Genomic DNA, 22,613 nt, shown 5'->3' with positions numbered 1-22,613 from the left:
ATGGACAGATGCATGGATTAAAGCAAAAAAAAAAAAAATCATCTGACTGAAAAAAAAAAAAAAAAGCTCCATGTCGTTGGCCCCTACCACGTCAGCGATGCGTCAAATTTTAAACGCCATGTTGTCCATTATCCCCTCGGCCCCTACTTATAGTACATTTACATAATTTTAACAATGACTAAAGCTAAGGCAAGACTTTACCATTGTAATTACTGGCTATAAATGATGAAACATCAAGTTTCCAGCGCAAAGTGCAAATTTATTTCAACAATACTTTAGTAATGCACAACAGTGGTTCAGAGAAAAGTGCAAGTGCAGTCGAACTTGAACCATGCTTTCAAAAGAGTGGAACAGAAAGAAAAATAAAAAAATCTGTTGACATAAAACCAGGAAACAAGAAAAGTAAAGTGAAAGTTCACTTTTTCTGCTTCTTCGCAGTGAAGCCAAAGGCATCTAGTTTTTTGCCATTGCTTCCATAGACTTTTTTTTTTTATGGCAAACTACACAAAAGCACACACCTGCCATTTTCATCTTTTTGCACCATGAACTAAAGGCTTGCCATTATCGCCCATTTCATTTAGCCAAGCCCATCTCCACTTATTCTTTACCGGTTTGTCGATGTCTGACACATCTGTGCCTTCATTTAAAAGAAGCGCGTCCATGCTGGCAAAACCGAAAGTAATTTGACGCGCTCTAGTGATGGAAATCGAAGGGCCTATGTCCGGTGAAATATGGCCTTATACGCAGTACTCGAGTTGAGGGGGGGATGTGGGGGAGGCATCCCCCTTCTGAAATAAAAATCTCAAATCATCCCCCTTATAAAACGGCCATCCCCCCATCACATCCCTTGTGCCATTTTACCAATTATTGTGGAAATTAGCCTACTATTATTTTAACAAATATTACTACCATTTCAACATTAGAGGCTTTGCGCAGTGATAGCCTACATGTAGCCGGATAAAAAAAAGATGCATATTTATTTATTCGGTTGCACCTATCATTCACACCTATACGGAGGTTTCAGTCACTGAAAACAGCTACTTTTGCAAACTCTGGGCAGAGTGGAGATTTCTGAAAACTCCATCTTCAGACACGCGTGTAAATCGGGAAAACGAAGCAGCAGTGGGCGAGAGGGCACGCGCGAATATAATGAGTCATAGGTGTGAATCTTTCACCGAATGCCAATTGTCCCGGTTCTTCATGAAATCGCACGCGCACGCACAAATTCATTACGTTAACTTTCAAATAACTGTTCTTGTGCACTTGCGACACCGGAGCCACTTTACTGAATTTTGAGCTTCGGAGTATTCGCTTCTTTATCTATTTAATCTATTAATTTATTTGTCACATACATTAAATTACTAATGTAAAACATTAGTAGCCTATTTAAGCAATAGCTGTTTTCTGCACTGTTTTCCGACCTTTTGTGCTTAGTGAATGAGACACTTCATTACACTCTGACTGACTTTCAATTCCAGACTTTTTTGAAAATGTAAAATATAGGCCTACGAGATGTTTTTTTGGGACTTGATTCGCGTTGGTCCTTCACTATTATAATTTTTGAGACTGACGAGGCACTAAATACTGTGGAATTATTTTCTCCTTACTATGAAGTTTGTCATCTTAAACAAGTGTTGGGAAATCTTGCAGCCCGACTCTGCAGCCTCCAATGTTTAAGTGAACTGCTGAAACCATAATGTTTAAAGATTAAATCGTAGGCTAATCAAACCAAAGAAAAACACAGCCTTTCCAGAACATTGTCTGCCGAAGCCTGTTTAACCTACAAAAGGCTTAATAGCATAGGTCTTGCTGCGTCTTCAACTTTTTCACCTGATCACCTTTCAATAGGCAAATATCATTATTACTACTACTACAAAAGGCCTAGTATTAGTAGTAGACAAGTAACCTAGTTGCCTAGTAGCAGGACAGCCAAATAGTTTCATCGGTGGCCTACGCCGAGCCTCCCCGGGACTAGACAGTAGCGGAGGCTGTATTTACTTATTTATGCCTATCTAGCGCAACAACTTATTCCTTTACATATACTCAAACATAGCACAAGAAAGGGTTCAACAACAGGCAATCACAGCAGCTTGGTGAAGTTCTAAATCACATCGGTGTCAGACCTATGGGCCAACCCCCCCTCCCTTTTTTTTTCCTCGGATCTGCATCAATCTCATTATTGACCTTTAGCGCTCCCAGTTGACGGAAATCCGTCGTAGCGACGGAAAACTTTAATCCATGCAGATGAGCTAAAAAGAGCGCTCCGAGACCACAACATCCCCTGCTGTGAACTCGGCCATAGCTCTGGTAAAATGCGACTGAATTGAACGAAACTGCAATATGCGTGTTACCGACATATAACAAAGAACCCTGCCAAGTTTCGTGAAATTCCTCCAAAAATTGTGAGAGGAGTTGATTTCAGAAAGCAAGCACACCTTGATGAAATTGCCAAAGTACAAGTTTGTTAATAATCAAGGGCATAACTCTGGGGAAAATTTGCCCAAATCAAACAAAATTTCAATAAGAGTATAACTGTCATATAACAAAGCCTTTTGCCAAGTTTGGTGAAATTCCTCCACAAATTGTAAGAGGAGCTGATTTCAGAAGAACGTACACCATCATGAAATTCTCAAAGTACAACTTATTTAATCAAGGCTCAAAACTCTGGGGAAAATTTTCACAAACTAAATTAAATCGCAATATGCGTATTACCGTCATATAACAAGGCCTTTTGCCAAGCTTTGAGAAATTCGTCCAAAAATTGTGAGAGGAGTTGTCAGAAGGCGAGCACACCTTCATGAAATTGTCAAAGTAAAAGGTTGTTAATCAAGAGCTATAACTCTGGGAAAATGTGACCAAATTTTACGAAATAACAATGTGTGTACTACCAACATATAACAAGTCCTTTTACCAAGTTTGGTGAAATTCCTCCACAAGTTGTGAGAGGAGTTGATTTCAGAAGGAAAACACTCATGAAATTGTCAAAAGTATAATTTTGTTAATCAAGGGCTGTAACTCTGGGAAAATGCGACTGAACTGAATGAAATTGCAATATGCGCATTACCGACATATAACAAAGAATCCTGCCAAGCTTCGTGAAATTCCTCCAAAAATTGTGACAGGAGTTGATTTCAGAAGGTGAGCACCCTTCCCGGGACGGACAGACAGACGGATGGACATCGCCATGACATATAATCCCCCTTCCTGGCCTTTCAGCCAGCAGGGGATAAAAACATATATTAATTATCAGTGATTACAGAAATTTAAAAAGTAGTTATTCACTCACTCTGGGCAAAAAGTTGAGAAACAATGCCAAGTTTGTCAAAATTCAAAACAGTTTTACTTCACCGAATGTGCTGTGTTTAAAAAAAAAAAAAAATCAACCAACAATCAACAATGTGAATGCAACCCAATGTAAAGTTGATGATTTCCCCCATCACAGCATGTCCTGAAGTGTTTTATTTCTTGATTCCTTCTTTATTAATTCATTCATCAACACTTCCCAACCCTAATCAGAATTAAGACTTCATCAGCGCTGTCGGAGAAACACCAAAAATCTTTGGTACCGTTTCACTCTTCTGTTTGTTTTCTCCTTTCTTCTGGTCCTCGATAAAAATCTCTATCATCTTTACATCGTGTTGAACACTAGTAAGAGTGCTTCCTATTGTGGCAACACTCTGTCGAGAAAAGAAAACACACACACACACACACACAAAATCATTAAAACACATCAGATAACAGTTTTTATCAGCACAAAAACATCGATGAGTGAGTGAGTGTCTCTGAGCAGGTTTGTACCTTCTGGAGCTCCTCGACAGTTGTTGGGAGAGTGATTAAACCTGACGCTGATTTAATGTTCACCTTCAGATGGTTCACAGCAGAGTCCAGATTGCTGATCTATAGGGAGAGAAAAGGTTCTTCTTTAAACACAGCACTGAGACTCAAAGTTCGCTCGAACAGAGACGGACATTTCACACACACACACCAGTGTTGCTGTCAATTACTGATCATGGTAATGCACAGATTCTACACTGTATTCTGGGCCTTTCACACTAAACACTAAAGCGTGAAGTAGTCAGAAAGCCTTAAACCTATTTTACTGACAGGAAACAAGGTTACCTGTCAGAACTAATATTGCTGAGTACGGAGAGTTGTTCGGGTTGAGAAGAGGAGTGTACTGTACACATCAGACGACTAGGAACAACACACTGATCGACAAACATCGAATCACTGCCTTAAGAGTCAAAATCACTTCATATCAGATTCAGTGGGAGAGTCAAATATTGAATCGTTGCCTTAAGGATGAAAACCGTATCAGATTCAGTGTGAGTGTCAAATATTGAATAATTTCCTGATGAATCAAGGGGCGGCACGGTGGTGTAGTGGTTAGCGCTGTCGCCTCACAGCAAGAAGGTCCTGGGTTCGAGCCCCGGGGCCGGCGAGGGCCTTTCTGTGCGGAGTTTGCATGTTCTCCCCGTGTCCGCATGGGTTTCCTCCGGGTGCTCCGGTTTCCCCCACAGTCCAAAGACATGCAGGTTAGGTTGACTGGTGACTCTAAATTGAGCGTAGGTGTGAATGTGAGTGTGAATGGTTGTCTGTGTCTATGTGTCAGCCCTGTGATGACCTGGCGACTTGTCCAGGGTGTACCCCGCCTTTCGCCCGTAGTCAGCTGGGATAGGCTCCAGCTTGCCTGCGACCCTGTAGAAGGATAAAGCGGCTAGAGATAATGAGATGAGATGAATCAAAATCGTAATCAGATTCAGTGTGAGTGTCAAATATTGAATCATTTCCTGATGAATCAAAATCGTATCAGATTCAGTGGTTGAGTCAAATATTGAATCATTTCCTGATGAATCAAAATCATATTAGATTCAGTGGTTGAGTCAAATACTGAATCATTGCCTTATGAATCAAAATCATTTCAAATCAGATTCAGTGGGACAGTCAAATATTGAATCGTCACCTTAAGAATCAAAATCGTATCAGATTCAGTGGGAGAGTCAAATATTGAATCATTTCCTGATGAATCAAAATCGTATCAGATTCAGTGGTTGAGTCAAATACTGAATCATTGCCTTATGAATTGAAATCATTTCAAATCAGATTCAGTGGGAGAGTCAAATATTGAATCATTTCCTGATGAATCAAAATCGTATCAGATTCAGTGGTTGAGTCAAATACTGAATCATTGCCTTATGAATCGAAATCATTTCAAATCAGATTCAGTGGGAGAGTCAAATATTGAATTGTCACCTTAAGAATCAAAATCGCATCAGATTCAGTGGGAGAGTCAAATACTGAATCATTGCCTTAATCAAAATCATTTCAAATGAGATTCAGTGGTTGAGTCACATATTGAATCGTCGCCTTAAGAACCAAAATCATCATATCAGGTTCAGTGGGAGAGTCAAATAAATATTGAATCGTCGCCTTAAAGTGCATATCCTGGACCAATTTCTTTCTTTTTTTTTTTATATGAAAAAATGTCCCTTTACACACTCGTTCAGAAGGGTAATTTTGCACAAGGCTTTATGTCTACAGCAGAAAAAAATAAAATGTGTCTGGAAAAATCCCAAGGGAGTCTGGAGCCAGATTCGTGACGTCACCTGCGGAAGTGCCAGCTTGCACGGTTTCAGTGCACAGCCTGTGTAGACCAAGTTTAGCAGCTAGCGATTTTGCATTGAAATATGGACTTGTCAGCTGAGCGCAATGTTACTTCACCTTTGGATGAAGAATATAATGAGATGTTAGAATTGGGGCTTCATCTGTTTGGATTTGATGATGATTCAAGTAGTGAAGACGATGGAAACAACACCGGGGATGTAAATAATACGGTCGTTTTCTCAAACAAACTGGCGCTGACGTAGGATTCAGAAGGAGGCGTCCCGCACGCGATGTCACGAAAATCAATGCTTGCCGGGAAATCCAAATGGCAAGTTTTTTCATAGGTGGACCAATTCACCTCAAATGGTATTTCAACTGAATTTTTCTGGTATTGCGCAAGGTAAAAAAAATTGCGCAAAATGTGACAGATATTTGACCAAAGTTTAATATAAAATAGGAGAATCACATTGATCTTGCTCCTGAATTTACCCGTGATGTGCACTTTAAGAATCAAAAGCGTATCAGGTTCAGTGGGAGAGTCAAATATTGAATTGTCGCCTTAAGAATCAAAATTGTATTAGATTCAGTGGGACAGTCAAATATTGAATCATTTCCTGATGAATCAAAATCATGTCAGGCTCAGTGGGAGAGTCAAATACTGAATTGTCACCTTAAGAATCAAAAGCGTATTAGATTCAGTGGGAGTCTCAAATATCGAATCATTTCCTGATGAATCAAAATTGTATCAGATTCAGTGGTTGAGTCAAATATTGAATCATCGCCTTAAGAATCAAAATCGTACCAGGTTCAGTGGGAGAGTCAAATGCTGAATAATTTCCTGATGAATCAAAATCGTATCAGATTCAGTGGGAGAGTCAAATATTGAATTGTCGCCTTAAGAATAAAAATTGTATCAGATTCAGTGAGAGTGTCAAATATCAAATCGTTTCCTGATGAATCAAAATCGTATCAGGTTCAGTGGGAGAGTCAAATATTGAATCGTCGCCTTAAGAATCAAAATCGTATCAGGTTCAGTGGGAGAGTCAAATGTTGAATAATTTCCTGATGAATCAAAATCGTATCAGATTCAGTGGGAGAGTCAAATATTGAATCGTTTCCTGATGAATCAACATTGTATCAGATTCAGTGGTCGAATCAAATATTGAATCATTGCCTTATGAATCAAAACCGTATCAGATTCAGTGGGAGAGTCAAATATTAAATCCTTTCCTGATAAATCAAAATTGTATTATATCAGATTCAGTGGTCGAATCAAATATTGAATCATTGCCTTATGAATCAAAATTGTATTAGATTCAGTGGGAGAGTCAAATATCGAATCGTTTCCTGATGAATCAAAATCGTATCAGGTTCAGTGGTCGAATCAAATATTGAATCATTGCCTTATGAATCAAAACCGTATCAGATTCAGTGGTCGAATCAAATATTGAATCATTGCCTTATGAATCAAAACCGTATCAGATTCAGTGGTCGAATTAAATATTGAATCATTGCCTTATGAATCAAAACCGTATCAGATTCAGTGGTCGAATCAAATATTGAATCATTGCCTTATGAATCAAAACCGTATTAGATACAGTGGGAGAGTCAAATATCGAATCGTTTCCTGATGAATCAAAATCGTATCAGGTTCAGTGGTCGAATCAAATATTGAATCATTGCCTTATGAATCAAAACCGTATCAGATTCAGTGGTCGAATTAAATATTGAATCATTGCCTTATGAATCAAAACCGTATCAGATTCAGTGGTCGAATCAAATATTGAATAATTTCCTGATGAATCAAAATCGTATCAGATTCAGTGGGAGAGTCAAATATCGAATTGTTTCCTGATGAATCAAAATCGTATCAGATTCAGTGGGAGAGTCAAATATCGAATTGTCGCCTTAAGAATCAAAAGCGTATCAGATTCAGTGGGAGAGTCAAATATTGAATCGTTCCCTGATGAATCAAAATCGTATCAGGTTCAGTGGGAGAGTCAAATATCAAATCGTTTCCTGATGAATCAAAATCGTATCAGGTTCAGTGGGAGAGTCAAATATTGAATCGTCGCCTTAAGAATCAAAATCGTATCAGGTTCAGTGGGAGAGTCAAATGTTGAATAATTTCCTGATGAATCAAAATCGTATCAGATTCAGTGGGAGAGTCAAATATTGAATCGTTTCCTGATGAATCAACATTGTATCAGATTCAGTGGTCGAATCAAATATTGAATCATTGCCTTATGAATCAAAACCGTATCAGATTCAGTGGGAGAGTCAAATATTAAATCCTTTCCTGATAAATCAAAATTGTATTATATCAGATTCAGTGGTCGAATCAAATATTGAATCATTGCCTTATGAATCAAAATTGTATTAGATTCAGTGGGAGAGTCAAATATCGAATCGTTTCCTGATGAATCAAAATCGTATCAGGTTCAGTGGTCGAATCAAATATTGAATCATTGCCTTATGAATCAAAACCGTATCAGATTCAGTGGTCGAATCAAATATTGAATCATTGCCTTATGAATCAAAACCGTATCAGATTCAGTGGTCGAATTAAATATTGAATCATTGCCTTATGAATCAAAACCGTATCAGATTCAGTGGTCGAATCAAATATTGAATAATTTCCTGATGAATCAAAATCGTATCAGATTCAGTGGGAGAGTCAAATATCGAATTGTTTCCTGATGAATCAAAATCGTATCAGATTCAGTGGGAGAGTCAAATATCGAATTGTCGCCTTAAGAATCAAAAGCGTATCAGATTCAGTGGGAGAGTCAAATATTGAATCGTTCCCTGATGAATCAAAATCGTATCAGGTTCAGTGGGAGAGTCAAATATCGAATAGTTTCCTGATGAATCAAAATCGTATCAGATTCATTGGTCGAATCAAATATTGAATCATTGCCTTATGAATCAAAACCGTATCAGATTCAGTGGGAGAGTCAAATATTGAATCGTTTCCTGATGAATCAAAATTGTATTATATCAGATTCAGTGGTCGAATCAAATATTGAATCACTGCCTTATGAATCAAAATCGTATTAGATTCAGTGGGAGAGTCAAATATCGAATCATTGCCTTATGAATCAAAACCGTATCAGATTCAGTGGTCGAATCAAATATTGAAACATTGCCTTTTGAATCAAAACCGTATCAGATTCAGTGGTCGAATCAAATATTGAATCATTGCCTTTTGACTCAAAACCGTATCAGATTCAGTGGTCCAATCAAATATTGAATCATTGCCTTATGAATCAAAACCGTATTAGATACAGTGGGAGAGTCAAATATCGAATCGTTTACTGATGAATCAAAATCGTATCAGATTCAGTGGGAGAGTCAAATGTCGAATTGTCGCCTTAAGAATCAAAATTGTATCAGATTCAGTGAGAGTCAAACACTGAATCGTTTCCTGATGAATCAAAATCGTATCAGGTTCAGTGGGAGAGTCAAATATTGAATTGTCGCCTTAAGAATCAAAAGCGTATCAGATTCAGTGGGAGAGTCAAATATTGCATCGTTTCCTGATGAATCAAAATTGTATCAGATTCAGTGGGAGAGTCAAATATTGAATCGTTTCCCGATGAATCAAAATCGTATCAGATTCAGTGGGAGAGTCAAATATTGCATCGTTTCCTGATGAATCAAAATTGTATCAGATTCAGTGGGAGAGTCAAATATTGAATCGTTTCCCGATGAATCAAAATCGTATCAGATTCAGTGGGAGAGTCAAATATTGAATCGTTTCCGGATGAATCAAAATTGTATTATATCAAATTCAGTGGTCGAATCAAATATTGAATCACTGCCTTATGAATCAAAATCGTGTCAGGTTCAGTGGGAGAATCAAATATCGAATTGTTTCCTGATGAATCAAAATCGTATCAGGTTCAGTGGTCGAATCAAATACTGAATCATTGCCTTATGAATCAAAACCGTATCAGATTCAGTGGTCGAATCAAATACTGAATCATTGCCTTATGAATCAAAACCGTATCAGATTCAGTGGTCGAATCAAATACTGAATCATTGCCTTATGAATCAAAAGCGTATCAGATTCAGTGGTCGAATCACATACTGAATCATTGCCTTATGAATCAAAACCGTATCAGATTCAGTGGTCGAATCAAATACTGAATCATTGCCTTATGAATCAAAACCGTATCAGATTCAGTGGTCTTTCTGTACAGGATTACAATCTGAACTCGTACAGATTTGCCATTTCACTGAATCATAACTTTACATTATAAAATTTCTGGAGTCAGTCTCCTGCTGTCGTTGCTGGAATCACAGCTCCATATAACACTTTTTTTCTGGATTTAGTGTTCAGCTGAGGCGTTTAATCAGGACCCTGTGGGTCTTCAGGGTTAAACTTGATGTTACGGTCCAGCTGACGCTGCACGCCATGTACACACACATTCGGTTCAGATTACGTGCTGTGCATCCATGTGTCCACATTTGTCACAAATTCACTCAGATTAACGAACCTGAGCCATTAAGAGGAAACAGAGTGGAACTGAAACATGGGGTGGAGCAGTAAATTATGCATGAGCATGCGCTTCACAGAAGCAGCGTAATATGATCGTACGCATTAGAGCGCGGAGAAAATCAGTTCGATTAGACACTATTAACATGAACGACATCGCCATCCCGTGACATCACACTCAACGCTGTGGCTCATTGTAACTCTGGTGCTTAAACGTACCTTCATGTTAATATCTGTAAGATTGGCCCATAGTTTATTTAAGCCTTTATCTCCGGTCTCGAGGTCCTCCAGCATCTTCTGTTTGGCCTTGAGATCCTCGCTCAGCTTCGGTAGTTCGTGTGAAGAAGCCTTCTGACTCGACTCCACTGTTAACACGAGCATGAAAAACGGGAAAGGTTCACAAGGAGCACTTTGAACTAATGGTGTCAAAATAACGGTTTTATATCTTGAAGGAAAAAAAAAACAACAACATGGAACGCACTGGTGCGCAGTTTCTCCTTCAGCGAATCCAAATCTTCTTTAAGTGCAATCTGCATCCATATGAGTCCGGCACACGCCATGAGACACGCGGCCAGGACGATGAACACGCACAGCGGGTAGCACACCGAGCAGCACTGAGCCGAACCCCTGCACAACACACACACATTAATTTTACTCTTAAAACGTGTACAAAAAAATTTAAAACCATCATCAGTTACATCGCTCTTTCATTACATACAAGAGCTGTGCAAAAGTTTACACACCCTCAAGGAAAATGGATTTACAGACCATGAGCTCAACTTTATTTAAAAAAAAAAAAACACAATAATAAGAGTCAGGATGTTAATTGCGGGGGGGGGGGGGGGGGGGGGGGATTAAATAATAGTTTTAGATTCCATCCGGTGTACTTTTAGTTCTCGCTGAAAGGTCACATGACCTGATAAACACAAGTGCAAGTCAATCGGAGTTCAAAGATCCCATCTATGAGGTTTGTGTGTTCTTGGTAGTAAAGAAGCTCTTACTTCCTGTATAATAGGACAATAATAAATCAGTAACTACAGCAGTAGTATGTACGGTATCCCTTTGTGTAATCGTTACTGCTCTGTGTATATTCAGTCAGGTGGTAAGCTATTTGGACAACGATAAAGTTATAATTACTTTATTCGTCCATAACAGCATGTCGGAGTTGTTATCCCCTCATTATTTCACTTCCAGAAGGTCGAGAGCTCATTTCAAGTGTGGCACTTGCATTTGAAATCGGTTGCTATTAACTCTCAATATGAAGTCCAAAACAGCTGGCGATACCAGTGAAGTGAGTCATCATTAGACTGAAAACATTTTTTTTAAAAATCTAAACAAACATCAGAGACAGAGAGAAATCATGAAGTAAGGTGTGGCCGAATCAATCATAATCCATTTAAAAACAAACAAACAAAAAAAAACAAAAGAAAAGAGAAAACACAACGGCGAGCTTAAAGGAGATGTGCAGCAAAAAGATAGTTTTAAGCGTTAACAATAAATCTAATATAGTAATTTTTACAATTAAAGTGATTTATATAGGTAGCGGTCTGAGTGAATGACCTTGACATACATAACGTCACAGCAGGAAGTCTATGGGTCTTATCGCCACTTCCGCTATACTAAGGTGGGGTTTACATTAGACCGTATCAGCGGATCATCAGATTAACGTTTTTAAAACGATTAGCGTGCGCACAGCAACACCAATACACGATTCGCGTGCACACAGCAACGCCAATACACGGATACACTCGGCTCCACAGGCATCCTGCGCTCCAAATCACTCCGCCCTGAGCAGCGAGTGCCCTCTGGAGGGTGCGCACTCCGGCCCTGTGCAGCTCACAGAGCGCGCGAGTGAAGCGCACAAGCGGTGATTCGGGACTGAGCCGCTGTGTGTGTGATCCCAGCGCATATCACTCACCACTTACAAGTGGAAGGATGGCAAGCCTAAAGACAATCATAACTACACAATGGGCAGTATTTGCATCAGTATTTGCAGTATTTTCATACTTTTATACTCTTTAATGAAAGGTGATACAAGGCGGAAGTCCGCGCCGTTTTTCAGCAGTCGCGTCACGTGACCAACGCCAGCGAATCAGGAAGGTGGATGTCACAGTGACGTTGTCCAATGACGACGCCAGCTAGAGCTCAGCGCAGCGTATCCGCGTATTCTCAATGTTTACACAGCACCGGAGCTGACACGATCTGGATTGAATACGTGGACCCTGGCGGATTCCCGTTTCCCGGCGGTTTAATGTAAACGGACAGTGCATCTGCGAAGAAAACAAGACAGATACGGTCTAATGTAAACTTGGCCTAAAACACAGAGCTGGGGCCATCCTTAAAAAAAAAAAAATCTGTTGCCTGTCCACCGGGTGAGCAAAAAAATTCAGTCCGGAGGGAGGGATTTTTTTTTTTTAATATATGGATGGATAAGAAATCGCAATGCTGTGTTTGCTTTTTCTTTCATTCAGTACTTTATTCCAAAAGCAGACACATTTAATAAAATGACAGTTTAATCAACTGAAACTTGTACAAAAACTTTAAAGTGCCATTCCACCATTGGATGTATTCTTTGGCATAAAATACAATATATTTTGACAACATATATAAATGGATAGAGAAATCTTTTAGCTTCAAAATGATATATCAAACATAATTTTTTGACAATGACAAGTATATTAATTTTGCGACCAAAGTCACCTACCCTTTTAATTTCCGCGCGTGATGTCATCGGCAGGTTCCCCTTCTTGTGTACCACGTGACGTGGCACATATTATCAGCAATGGTGGATAGAACGCGATAAAAATAATACCAATAAATCTAGCTAATACCAATAAATCTAGCTAACTGAAAGATTAACTCGAAATATTTCGCAATTTTTTTGGCCCCCATATACGAGGAGAAATGACTCTCTCACTTTGTGGGTTTCCTGGTCTAAAAATAGACCGACACGTGGTACACAAGAAGGGGAACCTGCCAATGACATCACGTTTCACTACCGCGCGGAAATTAAAAGGGTAGGTGACGTTGGTCGCAAAATTAATATACTTGTCGTTGTCAAAAAATTATGTTTGATGTATCATTTTGAAGCTAAAAGATTTCTCTGTCTAGTCATGTTGTCATAAAATATATTGTATTTTATGCCAAAGAATACATCCAATGGTGGAATGGCACTTTAAGTTAGCATTTTAAATGCTGACTGCAACATTTGCAAAACTTTTACAAAGGTACTTAAACTGTCCGACACACGGACTTTTTGTAGTTCTAAATCGAGCGTTAGGCCGAGTTCGGATGAAATTACACTATTAAAATGATCACTGAATGATTTGTTTTTCTGAATCTTTACTATTTTGTTGTTCGCTAGAATACTATTTTGCGATTTCACACTTAAGCTAATGTCTGAAAACTCCGGATCTCCTTCCTTCATGGTGGCGGACATTTTTTTGTGCCGCACGGCGCATGCGCAGAGCTGATTCAGTTCAGAGTGCGCGCGCACTCGGTGGAGGCAGTAGTGTGTCGGAGGGAACAGAAGCAGAGATGACGCTTTTGTCTCCGGTAAACCAGTCTTCTCTCGTTCAGTTACGTGCTGGCATCAAAAGACACCGTTGGTTGTAAATGAACCCAAACTGAGTGGTTGGAGTGTATTTTCATACACAAATGGAGAAATGTTCGCTGAGTGTGTAATTGTGTCGCCCCACTGCAGACCGTTGTCGTTGTTAATTCATAGCATGCTCAGCTGCGTGAATGTGTCATGCACCGAAAATAAGAGATTTACAAGCCAGGAACGCCTCATGATGCAATACGCAAGAAAAGAAAGAAGATTTACTGCCATTTTACTTTGTATTTGAGTAAAGTGAATAAATAAATGGTCTGTGGAAAATACATTTAATCCTGGGAACTGCGTGCACAGGAGTTTATTTTGTGTTTACTCCCCCCCCGGCTGGCTACTTATTTGTCATGGCTGGCTAGTATGAGCCTTAGTGGAAAGCCCTCGGAATGCGGAAATGTCAAGTTCGATTTTAGATTTACGAACCTGAAAAAAAATGTCGAAAAACCTGGGGGCGTCGTGGCTCAGGTGGATAAGGCACCACACCATAAATCCGGGGACCCGGGTTCGATTCCGACCCGAAGTCATTTCCCGATCCCTCCCCGTCTCTCTCTCCTGCTCATTTCCTGTCTCTACACTGTCCTATCTAATAAAGGTGAAAAAAGCCCAAAAATTATCTTAAAAAAAAAAAAGTCGAAAAACTGGCGTTAAAAAAACAATTTCAACTGCACAAATGTCACTCACCCGGCTGGTGGACCGGAAACAGAACATTTTTTAATAATGGCCTGACTGCAACTCCGATCCTCCGTTTTGAGATAATTTATCGCCATGCCACGTAGATGTGTTGCTGGCCGGTGCAGCAACACGACCGAAGGTGGATTTATGTTGCATTCATGGCCCAAGAATGTTCAAACTGCAAAGATTTGGACGCGTTTTGCGAGAAGTCCACAGGCACATTTTACTGAAGACTCGTACGAGACCTCTGATCTGTTGAGGAGCGTTGGCTATAAGCCCGTACTGAAAGAGGGTGCAGGACCAACAATCAAAGGAAAAGAAAACTACAAGAAAAGGAAAGCAAGTTCAGTTGCACCAGTCCTCCTGGAGCGTGAGCCGAGCAGTAATGGCGGAGTACTCCGTATGGAGAAAATGGAGAATGAGTGAAGCAGTCGTCAGATTTCTCCGCTGGATATGCTTCCCCCCCAGATACGCTTTTTTTTCCCTCCCCCCCGGATACGCTTTTTTCTTTCCCGCTGGATATGCTTGCCTCAGCAGCAATATCTCGCACTTATGTGAAAGAAGCGAATGAACAAAGAACTGAAAGTCAGATTGTTTCAAAAACAATCGGCCACAAGATCAGCCTTCAAGAAGCGAGAACACAGATGGGTAAGATGCGACTCTCATTTGGTTACATAACACTCGTCGTTTACCGCTATAAGATTATTTAATTTGCTTCAGAATGTGATTGTCTCAGTTCATCTGATTATTTAATTAGCCTTTTACGTTTTATCAGTGAAAATGCATGCATGTACATGTCTGTTGCATAAGTTATAGCACCTACCCTGTTTTAATAAGAGTCACATGAGACTGTCAGTTCAATTCCATCCAATTCTTGAGACGGCTTTGTTCTCTGGCTTCATTTCGTAAGGTGGGGCCTCCGTGGCCGATGTGTTACTATCGGATTCACTTTCCGATGGTTCGAACTAGGGGTCGACCGATAATCGGCCTGGCCGATATATCGGGCCGATATTCTGCATTTTTAGGGTTATCGGTATCGGCCATAATTTCCACCGATATGCCGATAACATGCCTTTTTGCAGCCATTTCGTTCCTAACGCGACCGTCCCTGCACGTCCTTTCCTGCACTCGCCTCTCTGAGTTCAAGAACACGGTCCCGCCCACCACAACATCTGATTTGTTTGGCACAAGAGATATAGCCAATCGACACGCGCAGCTAAACACTCTGAACTGTTTCAAGGCGCCCGTATCAAGGTAAGGACACGCTGCTTTTCCCACAATAAGTCACAAACACACAAGTTGCAAAAGTACAACATCATTATATGTTTACATTCTTCATCTACTACTCGTTAAAATTGTCCATTTGCATCTGTGTAGCCAGGCAAACTTAGCTTACGGAAGGAAGCACTTGAATTAGCCGACAACCAACTAGTCTCGCTGAAACAGCATAACGTAGGCTACAGTCATTTTTAAATCCCCGTCTGGAAACGTTGTGAATGTGTCAGTAGTTCTGCTCGAACAGTAGAATGACAGCCATACAGAGAGGTGGTCAAGGGAAGACCAAATAAAACGTAGTGTTTGTGTTCTGTAGGCTAGCGCAAGCCTAGCCTACAGAAGGCTATTTGTTATGGTGATGAGTAAACTTCATGACGTGACTCGTGCTCAAAAAGCGCATTGCACTTGTATATGTTAGGTAACTTTATAAAGCGCTGTTTAAACATTTAAACAAGCCAGGTGTGACTAGTATTTATAATTCTTGCGCAAGTGATTCTCCTCGCTAGCGCTTCCGATTCGGAAAGCGATATACTCTTAGGGAGTGATAGCCTACTTTACTGTATGTTTGATTTTACTTTTTAAAAAATGCTGCAGGCAGCTCCCTACACTTGGTTTGTTATTTAAAAACTACTTGAAGTTGGTAAGTCTTACTTAGTTGTTAGTGTAAAAGAATCCAGAGTGTATTTTCATTTATTTTCCACTGAAAATGGTGAGCTGTAATATAGTAGGCAGTGATTTATTTTTTTATTGGTGAATATTTATTTTATTATATTTCTCATTTTATTCTAATGAATGTTTGACTTTATTGTACAAATGCTGCTGGCATCTCCCTGCACAAAATTTCATGTTCAATTTTACAATTAAACATACATTTCATGGATATGAAGGTCTGTCAGTGTGCGCTATGTTTAATTTCATGTGAATTATAATGTTTACATTTATCGGTTGCACATATCGGTTATCGGCATCCCAATCCCATAATAATCGGTATCGGCCCTGAAAAAAAAAAAAACATATCGGTCGATCCCTAGTTCGAACTGATACAGTTCTACGTGTATTGAGGTATTTCACCTGACGTCACAGGGTCACGTGATGCCCCGGTGTCCGCCATTTTGGACGGCAAGCTAGCTAAAGTCAACAACAGTAGCTGGTATGTTACTGTAGCAATGTTTACGTTCAGTCATTTGGATGACTGTTAAAACCTTTCAGTCTCAAGTTTTTCCTTTACTGGATTTACTAGTTTACTGAGCTAGCGCGCATTGGCCCCCAGCCGGCCGGCAGGCTGGCTAACGTGCGCCGGCTCCCGGCTTGGCTGGCTAGCGCGCTAGTTCAGTAAACTAGTAAATCCAGTAAAGGAAAAACTTGAGACTGAAAGGTTTTAACAGTCATCCAAATGACTGAACGTAAACATTGCTACAGTAACATACCAGCTACTATGTTGTTGACATTAGCTAGTGCTAACAGCTAGCTGCTAGTACACTGCTACAACTACACCGACCCTAATAATACAGTTCTTGGTCATTGCCTGGTAACAGCAAATTTATAACGGGCCATGTCTCAACAGACTAAGAAGTTATTTCAATGACATTTAATAACATTTTGTTTATCCTGAGGACCGAAAGTAAATGAAAATGTGAACAAACCTTAGCTGTAATAAGATGGCGACCACCGGCTCCAGGGACGACCCACTGATGTAGGCATGTTACCCAGCCTGACACAAAATATTTGTAGGCATCCAAACTCGTATACGCTTTCAGATCAATACCTGTGTATGGCGATGGGTTTTTAACGACATAGGTATACAGATCATGTGGGCCGAAGTCAGGTAAAGACGAGGGCTTCGTGTACTTCCGTACGTCAGTGAGCAATCCTGGTGGAAGCAGGTAAACGTCGTTCTCTAAGCCTGCTAACCTCAATTTTTGCAAATCCCTCTCCCTCTGCTCGCCCTGTAAATGCCCTACGTCGCTGGATAGCGAAGGTGTTTTCTGCATCTCGCTCCTTTTTCTTTTATGTTTTCGTTTGTCGCCTTCCTTGCATTCAAACTGATTCGAGCCGTGACGTCCAAAATGGCAGCCACATGACTTGATCACGTGAGTGAAATACCTCAATAGCAGTAACATGTACACACGCTCCGATTTCAGGACTATCACAGTCAGATGTATTACTGTCTGAGGAATCCGAAGAATCTCCGATAAATCTGAATGAAGAGGCCGTTGCAACCACTCTCGCCTGCCGAGTCTGGCTTTGGTCTATAGCACCGGTTCCCGCTGTGACATCACGCGCTCAGGGCTGGCCGGCTCAGCGGGGGCAGCTCGAATGCCAACTTTGGGGTCAATTTTATCTCTCAAAAAAAATTTTTTATTCCCATTTATGCAGCATACAAGAGTCAAGGATGGAGATACTATCCACTCAGAAACTTATTTAAAAATAAAGGTTCTGCGTCTCTCCTTTAGGTTCACCAACAGTCCTGGAAGACTACGACGACAACGATGGAAGAACTCGTTCCCTGGTGAAAAAAACCCTTCGCGAGAGCTGGCTGGATCGAGAACAACCTTGATAAGATAAGCGCAGCCGTATCAAAGTCAAGACTTCAGAGTAAACACAGAAGGTTTTAAAACAAGATATGAGCCTCAAAAACAAGAACAACAGATTACAGTTTGCAAAAAAAAACAAAAAACAAAAAAACCATCCAATGGACAGATGAGACGAAGATCATGCTCGTGCTCTGAAACATACCACCTTATCTTACGGTGTGGGATGAATTCTGAAGTGTATAGGGCTTTAGTATAAATACGCCGGTGATTATAGAAAATCATGCGCTCTGATTGGTTGAGAAATTCTCAATCACCACCTCGAGTGACTCGGAAAAACGTTGGCCGATCGCTTAGTCACCGTAAGTGAGGAAGAATTACACGATAGAAAGAAAATGCTGTTCCGAAAAGCACTAAAGATGCTACGAAGTTTGATCGAAAACTATTCAAAGGGAAGGTGGGACTGTGATTTATTTATCCATTTCAAAACACAGCATTTTATGTGACAAGTCTTTCAAGCGTCCTCCTCGACTTCATCTCGGTTAATATTCACTTTGCCTTTGGCGAATAAGTGTTAAATATTATCTGCTCAGATTCAGCTAAATGCTTTGAAACTCTAAACTTCTGCACTCCACAGTAAACATGGACAGTGACACGAAGCGTACTTCATAACCAACTCAAGAATTTTTTTAAAAAGGAGAACTGAAGGCGGGCAGCACGGTGGTGTAGTGGTTAGCGCTGTCGCCTCACAGCAAGAAGGTCCGGGTTCGAGCCCCGTGGCCGGCGAGGGCCTTTCTGTGTGGAGTTTGCATGTTCTCCCCGTGTCCGCGTGGGTTTCCTCCGGGTGCTCCGGTTTCCCCCACAGTCCAAAGACATGCAGGTTAGGTTAACTGGTGACTCTAAATTGACCGTAGGTGTGAATGTGAGTGTGAATGATTGTCTGTGTCTACGTGTCGGCCCTGTGATGACCTGGCGACTTGTCCAGGGTGTACCCCGCCTTTCACCCGTAGTAAGCTGGGATAGGCTCCAGCTTGCCTGCGACCCTGTAGAACAGGATAAAGCGGCTAGAGATAATGAGAACTGAAGGCAAATTTTTATCAAAATTCTATTTCTCATTTTATTAAATACAGGAATGCATTTGATCGATATTTTGTCGCTGCTATAGCAAGTTATGAGTGTTTGAAATATGCTCTGTAATATATCAGTCCATATGTCAAAGCAACGAGATTCGTTGAGACCTGTGCGAGACATCGTAGGACGGAAGTAAAACGTACAGCGGAAATCAAAGCGACCGACATCTGTGATCGAAATCGCTCACTCGTTCACTACTCCCTCCTCCCTATATAGGGAATTACTGTATAGAGGACTATATAGTGAGCTCACTGGTAAAATTAAAAAACGCTTTCGGACACTACTCCGTCGCGCTGGTATTTACGTCATTACTGTCGCACAATTAAAACGTGCCAGATCAGTCGGCTGGTGGGTTTCAAAATAATAAACACATGCGTGTGTTTTTGTGATAAATCCATATTATACTGAGCGCATTTCCAACATTAATCAATACAAAGTCCCTGCAGCTTTCAGTTCTTTTAAATCAAGGCTGAATACTTCCTTTCTTCGCTGCCTTTTATTAAATCAAATTTGAGACTTTTAATCTGATTTCTTTCAGCGCGACCACAATGCATAACGGGATATATTGCTTTGGTTCGTGACCATCATTGTACACTACTTTTCGTGATGCATTGTGGGATACTTTGAGTGCACTATATAGGGTGTAAATAATCCTCACTAAGGTTTCAGACAGCACTACAAAATGGCGTCCCCACTATATAGCATGCTCTGCATTCAGAATTCATTGTTCCATCAATGATGGCAAGCCATCCTGGCCCAGATGCAGCAAAACAGGCCCAAACCATGATACTACCACCACCATGTTTCACAGATGGGATAAGGTTCTTATGCTGGAATGCAGTGTTTTCCTTTCTCCAAACATAACGCTTCTCATTTAAACCAAAAAGTTCTATTTTGGTCTCAACCGTCCACAAAACATTTTTCCAATAGCCTTCTGGCTTGTCCACATGATCTTTAGCAAACTGCAGACGAGTAGCAATGTTCTTTTTGGAGAGCAGTGGCTTTCTCCTTGCAACCCTGCTATGCGCACCATTGTTGTTCAGTGTTCTCCTGATGGTGGACTCATGAACCATCATTAGCCAATGTGAGAGAGGCCTTCAGTTGCTTAGAAGTTACCCTGGGGTCCTTTGTGACCTCGCCAACTATTACACATCTTGCTCTTGGAGTGATCTTTGTTGGTCGACCACTCCTGGGGAGGGTAACAATGGTCTTGAATTTCCTCCATTTGTACACAATCTGTCTGACTGTGGATTGGTGGAGTCCAAACTCTTTAGAGATGGTTTTGTAACCTTTTCCAGCCTGATGAGCATCAACAACGCTTTTTCTGAGGTCCTCAGAAATCTCCTTTGTTCATGCCATGATACACTTCCACAAACATGTGTTGTGAAGATCAGACTTTGATAGATCCCTGTTCTTTAAATAAAACAGGGTGCCCACTCACACCTGATTGTCATCCCATTGATTGAAAACACCTGACTCTAATTTCACCTTCAAATTAACTGCTAATCCTAGAGGTTCACATACTTTTGCCACTCACAGATATGTATTATTGGATCATTTTCCTCAATAAATAAATGAGCAAGTATAATATTTTTGTCTCATTTGTTTAACTGGGTTCTCTTTATCTACTTTTAGGGCTTGTGTGAAAATCTGACGATGTTTTAGGTCATATTTATGCAGAAATAGAGAAAATTCGAAAGCGTTCACAAACTTTCAAGCACCATTGTACAACCCTGCTTAGCCGATTCCACGTGTGCAGCTTATGAAGTCTTTCTCCTACAGTAGCCAGTACTCTTCTAAAGGAAGAAATATATAAATACATAATAGTAATTAGAAAAAATATGATTTATGTACCAATAGATCAGAGGCTCCAACTTGGGAAATTGCAAAGAGGGAGATTCTCCCTCTCTGCGAGTAGCTCGGAGGGAGACAAGTTTGAGTGCTGTAGGCGCAAAGGCAAGTTTATATGAATGATTCACCACATTTCGTGTCAATTAAATCTTATTACTAGTAACAGATCTAGATAAATCCAGTGACTAGAGACCAATATGCCTAAAGTCAATGTTAATGTCAATAATGACTATTATAAATTGCCAATGGTAGACCCTCTGATGATAATGTTCTTCTAATAATATTCTATTTCTAAGTTTGTAAAAGTCAGACAAAAAAAGTCAGACAAGTTTGTTAGAATCTAACGTCTGGTCTGGTGATCTAGCCCTGTCGGATATCGAGTCGTCTTGCTGCTGTCCAGAACAGTCCGCCATTCGTCCCTGGCGACCATCGCGACGGGCGATCCAAACTTTATCTTGGTGAGTTTCTGATATTTTTTCTTTGTAGTTTGGCTTTCTCCATTTCCACCAACGGAACTTCGTTTCATTATCTCATTCAAGAGAGCATAAAGTTAAAGACGAGCAGGTGATAAATGCAGATGCAAAAAAAACAAACAAAATGGTTGAGTGTCGCGGGTTTTCTCGTTCTCTCGCGTGTATCATTAATAGCGCCATCTGTATGCTTTATCGGTAACTGCTAAGACATTGGGTGGCTCAGTGTGACCCCGCAGCGGACCGAATTCTGCTCCATTCATATGCGCGCTTGATCTGCGTGCGCAGGCCTCCGGCATTCACTCCAATCCCCCCGTTACGCCGATCGGTGTACCGACCGGGGAATCAGCATATACCGCAGGGTACACACTTGAGTTCACCCATACAATGTCAGACACACAAAAAGCGTTAAGTCAACTATTAATTTTCGTCAACATAAACGTATCAAGTTCAGGGCCGTAGCAGCATTTTAAAATCACCGAGGTCTGTGCTGCGCAAAGCGTGCGCCGAAAAATGTTCGCCATATTTAAATGTGCGGGGTGAATTACATGCCACACAAGAGATCTATTCCTGAAATTACTTTTAATGGTGTTTGAACTGAATATCATCAGTTTAAAAAAAAAAAAATCATGTATGTGGCAAGAGTAAGAATAATTTAAGCTTGTTTAATGGTTTGATCTGGCCCAAGCAAAACTGCGCTGCTTCGAAAATGTAAATGTAACAGCTTGATGAAAGTGCGCTGATGGTTACCATGGAAACCCCGTGTCTCCTGCACTGCGTTCCTCCCCCGAGTCTCGCGTGCGCACTCATTCGGTTTTGTGTTCTTGGTCTCAGAGCCACGCGCACGAAACAGACACAGAAGACAGAATCAGCGTTTAACATCATTAACAATGCACTTTTTACGGAGATGTTTTAATGTTATTCTTTCTTTATTTTTTTTATCCAGTTGAATATTTAGTGTACAAATG

The 22,613-nt window shown here is 40.5% G+C and overlaps 1 protein-coding gene across 1 annotated transcript in view; it reads right to left on the bottom strand.

Annotated features, from left to right (window-relative positions):
• The window catches only part of efcab14 (EF-hand calcium binding domain 14), a 46,557-nt gene that overhangs the window by 13,759 nt on the left and 10,185 nt on the right, over nucleotides 1–22,613 (bottom strand). The window contains exons 2-5 of the mRNA XM_060913037.1: nucleotides 10,587–10,732; nucleotides 10,325–10,470; nucleotides 3,799–3,897; nucleotides 3,567–3,677 (exon numbers count right to left, since the gene is read on the bottom strand). Coding sequence (XP_060769020.1) covers nucleotides 3,567–3,677; nucleotides 3,799–3,897; nucleotides 10,325–10,470; nucleotides 10,587–10,732 — 502 coding nt within the window. The remainder of the gene's footprint in view (nucleotides 1–3,566; nucleotides 3,678–3,798; nucleotides 3,898–10,324; nucleotides 10,471–10,586; nucleotides 10,733–22,613) is intronic.

The sequence above is a fragment of the Neoarius graeffei genome, chromosome 1 (assembly GCF_027579695.1).
Source record: "Neoarius graeffei isolate fNeoGra1 chromosome 1, fNeoGra1.pri, whole genome shotgun sequence".
Classification (NCBI taxonomy): Eukaryota; Metazoa; Chordata; class Actinopteri; order Siluriformes; family Ariidae; genus Neoarius; species Neoarius graeffei.
The sequence above is the reverse complement of the archived record's forward strand: the minus strand, read 5'-3'. Positions and strand labels throughout refer to the sequence as shown.